Raw genomic sequence first — 14324 nt, 5'->3', positions numbered from 1 at the left:
TTGTAAATAAGAGTGATGTGACCCTTCCTTCAGTCATCTGGGCTCTCACCTGACAGCCACAACTTTTCAAATACGACGGAGAGCAGCTCAGCAACCACCAGTATGCCCAGCAGGTCCTTGCTGAGCCATGCCGGTTCCCTTCCTCCTCTGTCTGCTTTCTTCTTCAGAGAGATGGACAGCTCTTGTGCTCCCAGAAAGGCATCCTTGAAGAGTAGCCAGCTCTCCTCAACATCTTTGTCTTTAAGGACTGCATCCCAGGAGCAAATTTAAAAATAGTAATAAATTATAAGGAGTTATGCAGAGTCCTGGCTAGGTAAGGGAAAAAAGTAGTATAGAATGAAATCATAAAATATCTCAAGTTAGAAGGGACTCATAAGGGTCATTGAGTCCAACTGCTGGCTGCACACAGCACCAAAAATCTGACCATATGTATGTGGGAAGAGATAACAGTATAGATACAGATCAGCTGGCACAAAGTGGTTGTAGGAGAAAAGTGGAACATGGAACATACAAGTGTGGGCTGCAACTAGAGGAATGGAGAAAGCACTGCCAACATGCTAGTAAGATTGGCCTGTAGGATCTACAGAGTATAATGATTCCATCTCTTCATGCCTCTGAGTCATGTTTTGTAAGGCAATAGTAGTTTCTGTATAGGTAATAGTTGTAGAAATATAATTTGTGATTTCATGCCTTATTCGAATACAACAGGTCAGGTGGGGAAGAATCACAGTGGGAAGCACAGATATACTCTTACTAATGGAGTGCAACTTGAAAGAAAGCTTGAATATATTTTTGTTGCTCAGAATGAACAAACTGACATATAGAGCTCAGAGGTCCACAGAGCCACTGTTCCACCTCTTGCATCTGTTTATATTTTTCATGTTCACAACATCTTGTAAAGTTTAGCTTAGTAGTGTCTTTTGGCAGATAATGGGATGGGGAAAGAGGAAATTCTTCTCATTGCTGTCTGCCGACAAGCAGTGCAGGATGAAATGTTCTAGTACTGTAAGTAATATTTTTTCCCTACTCACCTCTTTCATGCTGGCCTTAATTTCACGGCCTCCACAACCATTCTGCATCTAACAGCTTTGTATTTATGTCATTAGCATTTATGCTTTTAACAAATAGCTCCACAATCGATTGTAACATTTTAAAATCTTTTGTTCATTTTTCTGGGCATTTTTTATTCTAATAAGCAGAGTAGGTTTGCAGCCTGCAGTTGCAATTTTTTGCTCCTTGGTATTTGTTGTTGTTGTTGTTTTTTGACATTGTCATTTCTTCATTGTGTACTTCTGAAATAGTGGTAGATGCTTCTTGTGTCTGCTGCTAAGAATTTAATTATGATTAGACTTGTCATTTTTATTACTTTATACTCAGCTGAAAAACAAGGAGCCTGGAATTATTTGAGTATACTAGCTGTATCGATATAAATCTCTTCAGCTAGAGCACTGTCTAAATGTACACAGTTTTGAAAGCACACAAGGGATTTTTTGGGGCATGCTAGAGTTTTGAGTAACTTATAGAAGTTTCTTAACTGAGAGGATACTCCTGCCCTCTCTAACTTTAGCTCCATTACTTCAGTAAGTTTTTAATTTCCACTAAATCAGGGAAATCTTTGGAAGCACTTACGGTCTGTTCAGTACCAGAAATACATGTGCTGTGTGCATTTGTGGACTCTTCTCTTTCCAATGATGCTCAGATATTTTTCTAACCCCGTTCCCAATCTCTCTTAACTGCAGCAATAGTTCATTTGGAAAGTAACTGCTAATACTGAGATATTTTTAGATGCCTTTCATGTAATGCAGCAGGTGTCAAAGAGGAGAGCCTGTTCCAAATGGCCATCTGGTTCTCTACAGGGGCTTCGTGGATCACAAATAGTTCACCAACCCACTCTGAGGGGCACTGAAGCTTTGGTTTCCCACTAAAGAAAAATCCATGAAAGCTGCCTCCACCTGTGTGCTCTCATTCCAGCTCTGTATACTGGACAAAACCCAGCCGTATTGACATCGAAGCAAAAAGGACCTGGGATGAGGAAGGGGAGAGTTTATACTGGAAGCCACCTCAGTAGTACACTCAGATTTCTGTTCTTTAACATCTTTTACTGAGTCTCGACTTTTTGGAATTTCAGCACAATCTGTGCCTTACATCTATGTCCTACAGCAGGAAGCTCAATTCTCTTTTGTTTTTATCTTAGAGCCTACCGTTGGTCTTCTTAATAATGTGTTCCCGTAAGATATCTTTTCTTCTTTCATTTTTGCTGTTACAGAAGTTCCTGGATTTTGGCCATAAATGTCTACGTGAGGCAGAAGCAAGCACACCAGAAATCTTTTTTGATAATTGTGTGTCATACACAGCTATAGGAAAACACAGCAGCCTGATACAACTGTGGAACAGATCATGCTTTAATTGTAGCTCTCTTCGACAGGAAATACTCCTTATCAACTCCAGAAATGCATTGTAGGCCTCCTCAGAATGGGTATCTTCAGCAAGACAAGAAAGTAATCATACTTTCAGCTCACTGCTCTGCTTTCGTAAAGATTTTCTTACCAACGGGGGATTAATTTTAATAAGTTAAAAATAAATAATCCTTAAAGTCATATATATAGAAGAAAGATTTCTCACAGCTACAACTGTGGTCAAAAGGAAGAGTTTGAGAGTAGCACAGTGGTGAGCAATGAGAAAGTTTGCATCAGCCTGTGCATGGGCAGTGGCATAGCACAAGAAGGCCTGTGGCAAGGCTCTGGAAGAGTTGTAGTCAGTTACAACAGCGTTCCTATGTTGCAGCCTACCAAGGAAGGGGAGGGTGTTCAGATTCACATACCCCTCTGGTTAGATCAGTGTGAAACAACAGTCCAGGTCTGTGCATAAGAGGAAAAAACATCAGCTGTGATAGCAGATTTCCAGAACTTATCCTGCATGTGTTGGCTGCACCACAATTGTATCTGCTTAAGCCATATGGTTTTATAGGAGATTCAAGTAAGCTCTGGGTTACTTAACAACTTAAAGAAGGAAAAGGAGATCGCCAGTCCTGGGTCAATTTACCCCTGACAAGGGGGGTGCCTGGCACAGAACGAAGAAGGGAGGCAGCAGCAAGAAGGGCAAGGATGGTCCCCAGCCCGTTTGTAGATGGCTCCAGTTCCAGTATGGGTTGAGACACCAGACACCAGCCAAACCAGAGCAGGAGGTACCGGGGCCCCTCTCGTGGCCTGACCATTTCTAGGGCTCTTCCAGGAGTGGTTGAAACACGAGTCAAATTTAGGGAGGTAACACCCAGCTCCTGCCTGTGGCTTAATTGTCTCTCAGGGTGGTGTCCAGCTCACATTAACAGCCACTTGGGGCTCATCCCCTACATCCTTTTTGTGGTACCACCCTATAAAATAGCTGAAAAAATCACTGTCAGAAAGGAGTCATGGAGCATATTTGCTTCTGTACATACTTTTTGGAGTTCAGTACAGCCTGAGCTGGTGAGATTACATTACAGTGCAGCTTGACCTTTTAGATTTTATTTTAATAATGGTGGTGTAATGGGGAAAATAAAAACCTAATAGAGAACAGATACAGAACAGATTTACCTTGGAGTTACAGTGTCACTAGTGATGTTTTTATTTTATTTGGTTTCAATCTTTAAGTGTTCTGTATCTAAGAACGTTATACAGTACAAAGAAACAATAACTGAAGAAATTATTTTCCCATTATGAATTTGTGAAGTCTGAATTAATAACGCTGCTTTTAAACAAGCTATTGACTTTGACAATTGTAAACAAATATGTATTTGTTTAGTTTTGTAAGAAAGTTAAACACATCTAAATAATGAAATGATCAAACTTACGTTTTTTCTCTTTTTTTCAATCTCTAAATCTTTTCATTGGAGTAGGTGATAATCCATTGATCGTTCAGTTTGCTGCTAAAGAAGCACAGGTTTTATGTGACGCTGCCCTTCTCATCTGTCCTTTCGCAGATGGAGTAGACCTGAACTGTGGCTGTCCTCAGAGGTAAAGATTTGAAAAAAATGGTTAAGTATGATTAAATAAATTTGAGAATAAAGGATGCTGGCCTTCATTTTCACAGTCATTTCTGTCTTGATTTAAAAATGGACTTTGAGATTGAAATAGCTTTTCAGCTTGTCAGACCAAAATGTATGTGTGGCAAGATGTGGTTCTGAATGTTCTGAGATGCCCGTGGTCACCGTGGGAAGACCAGGTGCCTTGAAGACTTGCCTCTTTTCATTTCTGAGATACTGAGGGTTGGCACAGAAGTGAAGTGTCCATCCCTATGTCTTGGCAGCTGTAGCATTTGGCTTTCCAGAAAAAGAGCTTTGCTGCAAATAATCTGGTGAGTGTCTTGAGAAATAACATGGCAATTCTCAAAATAATGAGACATGTCCCTCATGTCTCAGACTTAAGCAAGTGAAGAATACTCCCTAAAATGTAATTATACAGATCATATTACTCATAAAGTACTGAACAGAATTCCCTCCATCTTTTATTAGATTTGGAAATAGAGTGAATTAAGGATCTGTTAAAGACTGTCTTGACAAAATAGTAATGCACAAATGAAGATTCTCACTAACTGGTTCAATTGAGAACCATTTACTATGTATTTGTCAGGCAGTCTTTTCCTAAGTAAGTATCTCAAAAATAGATGTAGGACAGCAAGAGATAATATTACAGTGTAAATACTTACTGTTCAGTAATAGCAAAGGTTATTTTCTGCCAATCAAAAGTAATTGTTGTCATTACATCAGGAAAATATTATTGAAATCAGCTTCTTACTCCACTTCAAATGTCTTCAACGTTATGTCTTCGTAATTAAATGTTTATCTTCCTTGTAAGCCTATTTTGTGAATAGAACTGGGAATAGGTTAGTTACCTGTTCAAAATTTATCACAGCAAATCAGAAACTGAACCAGGATCTAAAAGCTGGTGTCACTCTGCAAACATCATCAAACTACAGCCATCATCATCTCTGCTTACTCAGCCTTTAAAGGCTATAAAGAAAGAAAGTGATACATTTAACTGAAATTGATCTGCATTTTTCAGTTGTAGAATACAAATGTTATTTTTTCTTTCAAAGATGGGCAATGGCAGAAGGTTATGGTGCTTGCTTAATAAATAAACCAGAGCTGGTTCGAGATATGGTGAGACATGTACGGAATCAGATCGACAATCCTCGATTTTCAGTATCTATTAAAATAAGGTATGTCTGTCATACTATTTGCAGTACATGGAACAATCCTTTTAATGTTTTTCTTAAGAAATATGTTTGTGTAATAGTTACACTACAATATATGTAGTTCTATTAATGCAATATTACAAATTATTGTAAGTTTCTTAATCGTGATGGCCATTTTTTTTCCAGTTATGCAAAGTAATGACAATTTAGAGTCTTTTAGGCACCTTTGCTTAATCTCTATAAAATTTATCACATATGCTTCAGAGATGGCATGTAATTGGGAAATGATAAATGGTGATTTCAGTAAATTATACATCTTTATTAAATATATATATTTACCTTCCCACGGAAGTATTTCCTTTGTACAGGTATGTATAGAAATCTCTGGTGACTCCTCTTCATGGAGGGCTTTTATACAGTTCAGGCAGCTTGCTAGCTAATGCTTTAATTCCTTGGAATTTTAGGATACATGAAGACTTAAAAAAAACAGTAGACCTGTGTAAAAAAGCTGAAGCAACTGGAGTTTCTTGGATTACAGTACACGGGAGAAATACAGAAGAAAGACATCAGCCTGTACATTATGATGCAATTAAAGTAATTAAAGAAAGCATACAGATACCTGTTGTGGCTAATGGAGACATTAAAACTTTAAAAGATGCTGAAAATGTTCATCACCTGACAGGAGCAGATGGTAAGATAAAATATATGTTATTTTCTAAGTAAATGTACAAATTAAATTTCTGAGTATTTATTTTGGCTATAAGTAGGACATTGTTTGCATCTTTTTCTCTGAGGAGACAAAGAAAGGATGTTGTTCACGATGCCTAATAAGCTCATAAACAGAATCTCTTGTAATCATCAGAGAACTGGAGCATTGTTATTCCAAGTCACAAATAGATTTGAAAGGCAAACTACAAAAGCTCTTCATTTAATTATGCTCTCATCACTCAGTAGTGGAGTTAGTGACAGAGTTCAAGGGGGACCTTGAGATGTCCACTCTGTAAACAATTAAGCCAGCCACTTAACAATTAAGATGGTTTGCTTCAAGTATGCAGTGTGGCATTGTACTCTCTTATCTATCTCTTTACCTTGCCTTTACTGTGGTGAAATATGGGAGTGAAAAGTTGCCCTACAGTTATTTGGTTACAATAGATTTCTGCAACTGTCTGTAGTTTGAAGCCAACACTGAAGTTCAGTATATATCTTGAAGAAATTATCTGGATCTACATCCTTTGAGTCATACAGTTAACAGGGTATACAGAATATATAACAAGACAGAAAACAGTAGCTAGTGTCATAAGAAGAGTTCTTATGGCAGGTTTCTGTTGACATCATTGGTGTTTAAAAAAACAACAAAAAATACTTGCATCAAACTGCTGCTGCAGTGGCTTCCACCCCAGATACAAAGCAGGAAGAAAATGCAATACAGAAAAGCATATTCTTGTATCCTGTCTGACTTTCTTGAATAACAAAATATAAAACACCAAACTGTCTTAACATATGACATTATAAAACATAGTAAGTACAAAACAGAAACTGCATATTTATTTGTTTTATACATTCCTCATTTTTTTTTCATTTTTGGTTATCTTATTTTCTAGGAAGAGACTAAATGTGACATTGTATGTTGACAATGCAGGAAAACAATCATTTTTTCACAGAAATATTTCAGTAGAGATTGACTGGATTTGTCTGACACTTTGGGAATATAGTAAATTGGCTTATTCAGAAAGCAGACATTTACTGTAGACAGGAGCCATGAGATCTCCATAACTGAAACTTGAGCTGTTAATGGAAGAATGATTCAGCTCAGTGAGTCAGCTGAGTTGCACTAAAAATAACTTCAGCATTTTACTATTCCTGTGTCTTTGCATCATAATTATACATTTAAAAAACAAGCTTATTGTGTGTGTAGCAAATAAAAACAAAATACTACTGAATTGCTGTTTAAAAAGTAGAAAGGGCTCTTTTCCCTTTGTTTTGCATCAGAATTTCTGGAAGGTTATGCCAACGAGTTGAATGAGTTGACAGGTGGTGTAGGTACTCAGAGGTTGGGCTATTAAACTGATTTCTTTGATGTAGATATAATACTCACCCCTGTTGTTCTCCCATTACTTGTTCTAATGGATGCTATCAAATAGGTGCTATAAAAAAGATGTAATGTTAAATTTAACTGTAATGTAACTTACTGTTTTAATTTGCAATTTGAAGGTGTAATGGCAGCTAGAGGACTCCTAGCAAATCCAGCTATGTTTGCAGGATATGAAGAAACACCTTTGAAGTGCATCCAGGATTGGGTTGACATTGCTCTTGAGCATGGGACTCCTTTTACATGTTTTCACCACCACTTAATGTACATGATGGAACGGATAACTTCAAAACAAGAAAAAAAAGTTTTTAATGTGTTATCAAGTACCTCAGCAGTTCTAGATTACCTGGATCATCATTATGGTGTGTGTAGCTGAAAAGCATTTCAGCTATATGTAAACCTGTATTTTGCAATTGCTGACACATTGCTACAGTTTTACTTGGGCTTTTGCTGAATAAATTCATAACACAGTGTTGATATTTTCAGTAGAGCTCAATATTGAGATCAGGCTGATAGTTTATATTTTTAGTGTTTTTACATCAGTGTATTTAACTAAAGAAATTCTGCACATTCCACAAATTACTGCACAGAGGATTGACCATAGTGTGACTGAAGTGATTTATTTTTTCACCAATTGCTTACAGCGGTGTTAGCAAAACTAAGGCCTTTTTAAAGTGGGACTTCCTAAAATCAGGACTATTCATAAATAATACAAAAAATGTATGACCAAAACAATACGAATAGAGCAATTATAGAAATATTTGCCTTAACTGAGGTAAGATGTGCTTTTAAATTTTAGTAGACTTTTTCAGCCTAACAACTGAGACTTTGAAGCCCAGTGCTGTACCCTCTCCAATCAGATGTTCCTTTTGCCATCTGAAATATAAATTTATAACAAAAAAAAATCCAGAATTAATATAATGAAAGAAAGCTGTTAATACTTATGACGGCAGGAAGGACAGAGTGAAATGAAGAGAGTTTAAATCAATACAGAGGTAGATGGATCTGAAATACAGGACTGGAAAGCTCAGTGTAATCAAATTTGGTATTGGTTACCCAGAACGATCCAGGCCACAGAAAAGCTGACAGATTCCCTCAGTAGGACTCCCGCATGCTCTCTGCAGGCGTGTTGCTTATCAGAGCGTGACAGCTGCTGTGGTTTTGTGATTTTGGTGTCGGTATTCCACATCCGATGGCCTGAAGCACGGGAGTGAAAGCGTTAACGCTGTGCGCGGGCGGGCAGCGGAAGTGGGGCGGAGCTCCGGCCGGAACTCAGCGCCGCTCGCGCATTCTGTCTCTCGCTTTTGGCGCGGGCGGATGTCGGAGCGCTGGCCCTGCCGTCGGATAGCGTAAGGTCTCGTATCCTTGCGTACTGCTGTCTCTTCTGTCAGTTTGTTTGATTTTGTTGGCTTTAGTAAATTACCGTTTGTTCTCAGATCGCTGCCTTTTTTTGGTTTTCTTTTAGATCCGTCTGCTGTCTCCTGCCCCTCCCCCTCTCCCGGAGCGCGCAGCCGCGTTGCTAAAGGCGGGGCGGAATTTTTTTTTCTTCGTTTGTTTTTTTTTTTTTTTGTCTCTGTCGCAGACTCAGAGATCTCTAACTCCATGACAATCATTGGTGGAGGATCATTTTAAGAGCATTGTATAGAGGACTAAGGACCATGATGTTCCTTGAAACTTGCTGGTTTCTTTTTAAGATGATCGCATACGGTATCGGAGCTGCAAGTACATATAACAGATTTATGGCACTGACGGAGATATCTGCCTGGAGCCCATACATCCCGGCTAATATAACGATCAATACGATATTTAAACTCATTTCCAGGTTTTCTTCTCAGTTCCCTATGCACGCTCAGGATGTTAGCTTATGGACTGTGTTATCACCCTCCCTGATTGTACCCATTGCAATAATAATTTACATGATGTGGAGGGAGCTTGTCTCAAAACCAGAGAATGTTGAATGGCAGGGGAAGTGGGAAGATTTAGGAAAGAGATTAGAAGCGTGGGGACCCCCGGTGTCATGGGATTTTACTCTTGAACACCTGTGGGATCCTAAGAAACTCAGTGAGTATTTAGGCAAGGGATCATGTGGCTCAGGAAGATCCGAGAAGGAACGGATTGTTTGGGGCTTGGCTTGTGCTTATCGAGCTATATATAACGCTGTGCTGGAGAGAGACGGTTTCCAAAGGGAGGTCCAAACCAAATGGGGAAACCTCCAAGACAAACCCAACCAATCACAGGAAGCACCAGCATCAATGTTGGTTGCCCCTGTGGAAGGCCAGAAATGGAAACATGTGTCCTCGCGTCTAGAACAGAAAGAAGAAGAAGCAGAGGAAGAAGATCCAGGTGAGGGGCCCTCCCCAAACCCACCATCACTGAGAAAAGCAACTGAGGAAAGTGAGATACATGGAGAGGAGAGTGAGGATGAAGGAGTCACTGTTACCACTATTCGTCGACCCCTGAAAATGTCTGAAATCCAAGGCTTTAGGAAAGAATTTCTGCGGCGCTCAAATGAAACTGTTGTCATCTGGTTGCTTCGGTGCTGGGACAAAGGTGCTGGCAGCGTGTCCCTAGATGGTAGAGAAGCTCGCAAACTAGGAAACATTGCCCGAGACCCAGCTATCGATAAACAGATTAGTAGATGTCTGAACGGAGTCACCACCCTCTGGGAACGAATGCTAGTAGCTGTAAAGGAGAGACATCCCTTCAAAGACGATATGGAGCCTGAGACAAACGAATGGAATACTATTGCAGAAGGCATCCACTATTTGAGACAAACAGCTGTAGTGGAAATGCTGTACGATCGTATGTTTGTTCCTAATGATCCACGCCAGGACCGTGACCCTGAGAGAGTGAGGAGTTCACCCGATATGTTGGAGAAGTTCTCAAGAACAGCACCGGAGAAGTATGCCAGTACACTAGTAACAACGCTCAAGAGGTACAAGGGCCAACAGAGAAGACCAACAGTTTTTGAACTGATTATTACACTTCAGACCTTTGAACAAATACTTCCACCATCCCATGTTTCCATTTCAGCCATAGCAAAGGTAGTAGAAAGAGTGAAAGAAATGGAGAAGACACAGGAATGCATACTGAAGAAGCTGCAGAACCGTATCCGTCAACTGGAAGAGCGCATCACCTGTCCCATTTGCATCGATGACCAAATCAAACTGGTCTTCCAGTGCGGTCATGGCTCTTGCTCAGACTGCAGCACAGCCCTTACTGTCTGTCCCATCTGCCGGCAGGCTATCCGGGAGAGGATTCAGATCTTTGTCTGAGGATACACTTGCTTTGCTTCCCATTCCCACCTCCTTTATCTCCTTTTTGTTTGCATTTTAGATGAGAACCACTGCTCATTCCAGCTACCTGCAAAACCACTGTGAAAGGGGGGGGGGGGGGGAGGGGGGCGGGAAATGTGACTTGGGTGAAGGTGGAGGGGAGGGGGTGTCTTCCACTTGTAGTGTCATAAGGGCAAGAAGCGGTGCTGGAGGGCAGGCATCCACCTCACCCTGTGCTGCTGGTCAATTGGAAGGACGTGAAGTGAATGCTGAAGGCAGAAGAGACTTCCAGACCAGAGGCAAATAGACTTCCACATGCAGATATTTGCAAGGGCATCCTGCTCCAGTGACTGCATCATGTCCAGTGCCCTGTAATGTCAGATTTGCAGCCTTGCATTGCTCTGAAAGATGCTGTAGAAGGATATACCTTGTACCTTGGCAGGCGGTAGCAAAGCATATGCTTGCACTTTACACAAGGAGATACCAGAGAAGATCAGTCATGGCCATCAGTCCTCCTTGTTGCTTGTCAGTGGTAGGGTGGTAATGTCCTAAGGCAGCATGCTCTCTGAACTAATGCTTAATGGCTGTATAGGATTTGGACTGGAAGAACAAAGGTGAGTTTGTTTGTTTTTTTAGCTCAGCCCTTGAGACTCAGGCCATCAAGGAAGAGACATGACATTTAAGTGGGCTAGAGACCAAGGGGTGGACTTAACTGTGGACACTGCTGCACAGGTTATCCACGACTGACACGTGCCACAATTAAACAAGCCAAGAGGATGAAACCTCTCGGGGGGAACAGTGATGGCTAAAGTATAAATATGGGGAGGCGTGGCAGGTTGATACATCACCTTGCCACAAACTTGCAATGGTAAGTGTTATGTGCTTACCATAGTGGAAGCAACCACTGGGTGGCTTGAAACATGGCGGCACCCCATGCTACCGCCCAAAACACCATCTGAGGCTTGGAGAAGCAAATCCTGTGGTGACATAGAACCCTAGAAAGAAAAAAAAAATCAAAAATTCACTTGTGAATATTTGGGCCAAAGAATATGGCATTGAGTGGATCTATCATATCCCCTACCACGCACCAGCTGCTAAGATCAAGCGCTACAACGGGTTGTTAAAAACCATGTTGAAAGCAACGGGTGGTGGAACATTTAAGCATTGGGAGAAGCATTTGGCAGAAGCCACCTAGTTGGTCAACAGTAGGGGACCAGTCACCCCAGAGGGTCCTACGCAATCCAGCTCCCTACAGACAATAGAGGGAGATAAGGTCCCTGTGGTACATGTAAGCATGTTGGGGAAAGCGGTGCGGGTCCTTCCGGCCTCTGGAAAGGGCAGACCCCTCCGTGGAACCGTTTTCTGCACAGGGACCTGGGGGCACCTGGTGGGTGATGGAGAAAAATGGGGACATCCAGTGTGTACCACAAGGGAATTTGATGCTGGGGGAGTGCAGTCTGTGATTCCACGTATATATATGTACAGATATGTTTTATGCAATGCATGTTAATTACTGTTTTGTTTGTATATAGATAGATATTAAGCATGATGTGGTGATGTGGAATAAGGGGTGGAATGTTGTGGGTTTTGTTTTTTTCTGGGCTTCTTTTTTGTGTCCCTGTCACAGACACTGATCTAAGATAAATGTGTGACAACAGCCATTTGGCTTTGGATCTTTGTAAAGGGGGAAAATTAGAACAAGATAACGTTGCACACCAGCTGCATTTGTTCTGCAAAGGAGATTTCACAAATGTGTGCAGTACAATTGTTTGTAATCAAATAATTCGTTTCCTTTCTATGTTTACACAGAAATTAATAGAAGAAATTGCTTAGTTTTCTAACTGATATTTCTGTGCATATACAAGTGTGTGGTTCTGAATTTTCTAAATAAATTCCTTGCTTTTGTATTGTAATTTGTTTATTGCAATGTACGCTATGAGAGCCTGGGGGAGGGGGTGTTGCTTTGATGCCTTTCCCCATATCTGTTTAGTTATCTACATTCTTGCAGTATTTTTAATTCAGTGGTGAAAAATACACTCATTTTTCATAGAGAATATGTTCTGATTTAGGTATACAAACAAGAGTTAGAAAAGTGTGACCCTAGTCATCTAGTCTATTTAGGAACTGAATACTTGATGATTCTGAAGACAGCAGTTGTTGTCCCTGTGTGATATTAATCGCAGAGATTTCTGCTTGAAGTACAAGACCTTGGTTGCAGTTAGTATTGCTAATAATTAAGGAGTGCTTGATCTAGCCAAATAAGTACCATAAAAGTCAATGGAAGTTTATCATACTGTTATGCAGATGAAATGAATGGCTGTCAGTTAATTTGTATGCCTCCTTCCTCTTGTCTGTTTGTCTGCATGTGAACACATTTCATTCCTTTGACACAGAATAAACAGCAAGATTTGAGCTTTAAAGCCATACTTCGAACAGCCTGTACTGTTTACCCTACACATGAAATATATCCCTATGCTAGTTAAATAATTAACTTCCAGTTTTGCTTTAAAGTGCAGTTACATTTCTTATAAGCCTTACTGAACATGGGAAAACTCTACCAGTTTAAAGCCAACAGACATATTCCTTTCTTATTTGTAACATCACCAGGTCTTTCGTTTTCTAATTTTCAGTTTCAAAAAGTTACTCCGTTATTCTTTTCCTTGGCTACCTCAGACCTCATCCCAGGTTGGTGAGAGTGCTCAGCAGTAGCAGTTGAAGGCAGCAGTCAGTGCAGATGGAGCCTTCCTGAGATCTTACGGAGCCCCTGGAGCACCAGTGCAGAGTCAGATTCTGGCAGCGGGGATGTGTACGAGTAGTCCTGTCGGTATGCACAAAAAAGGAAACTGCTCTGCAGTGAAGGGACAGGAAGTCATAATATTTTAGCAGCTTCAGTAAAGTACAATGGCAGTAGGCCAATAGCTGAAATGTAATAACCAGAATATATTAAGAGGTTATGTTTTATCTGTGTGATTACATGTTTATGAAAACATGTTAGAAATGCTTCTTAAAACCCAGGCTGCTTCCACAGTGGCAATTAGATTGAAATAGCTGGTTGTATTACTCTCCAATATTTCCTATGGATAAACAATGATTTGGGATGTAACCTTTCATCCAGACATTATTTGGCAGCAACTGGGAAAACGTTAACATGCTGGCACAATCCTGGAGTCACAGACCTGGGAAATTTAAGTGCAAACAATTTCAGATTGAGAGCAGCTGCAGCAGCTCTGCTGAAAACTGCTAACACAGTTATCTCCCTAAACAGTTTTCTTTCTGTGGACTACAGTAACAAATTGCTGGTATTCACAGTATTTAAACTACATCATTTTGATGTACTTTTTTTTTTTTTTTTTTTGACAGAATTCCCAAAAGAGCTCAGATAGTTGTGTCAAGGGCTGGTCATGCCCTGCTAGACTTAAGTAACCCCGAGCAGATGGGTACCTGTTGGAGCTGCAAGCAGATCAGCTGAGCTGACTGCCCAGAGTGAAATTAGTGGATGTGACGTGCAGCAGTGTGAGAAGCTAAAAAAAGCTGCAGTTAGCCCTGGGAGGGAGTGGCTGGATTTTACCAGTGGTTAAGTGGAAGTTATACGAAAAACAGCGGAACAACAGAAATAACTGAAGAACAGGAATGGAAACTTGCAGGGTTAGCAGTGCCCAAAAACCACATCAATACCTCAGTAATGCCATGTGAAGCCAAGATTATCCAAGTAATGGTATCAGAAATGTGGGTATAGATGTAGCCAGACTGGGGACAACAGGGAAAAGAGATGAGAGGATGGTTATTTG

The 14324-nt window shown here is 40.5% G+C and overlaps 1 protein-coding gene across 1 annotated transcript in view; it reads left to right on the top strand.

Moving 5' to 3' along the window:
* LOC136053041 (uncharacterized) overlaps nt 1-14324 on the top strand; it is a 37631-nt gene that overhangs the window by 1845 nt on the left and 21462 nt on the right. Inside the window, exons 3-6 of the mRNA XM_065743602.1 lie at nt 3875-3992; nt 5074-5196; nt 5637-5863; nt 7384-7385. Coding sequence (XP_065599674.1) covers nt 3875-3992; nt 5074-5196; nt 5637-5863; nt 7384-7385 — 470 coding nt within the window. The remainder of the gene's footprint in view (nt 1-3874; nt 3993-5073; nt 5197-5636; nt 5864-7383; nt 7386-14324) is intronic.

This window comes from Cyrtonyx montezumae, unplaced genomic scaffold (assembly GCF_038088225.1).
Source record: "Cyrtonyx montezumae isolate F1298 unplaced genomic scaffold, pur_monq_1.0 scaffold_3, whole genome shotgun sequence".
Lineage (NCBI taxonomy): Eukaryota > Metazoa > Chordata > Aves > Galliformes > Odontophoridae > Cyrtonyx > Cyrtonyx montezumae.
Note: the sequence above shows the minus strand (reverse complement) of the source record. Positions and strands in the feature narration are given on the sequence as shown.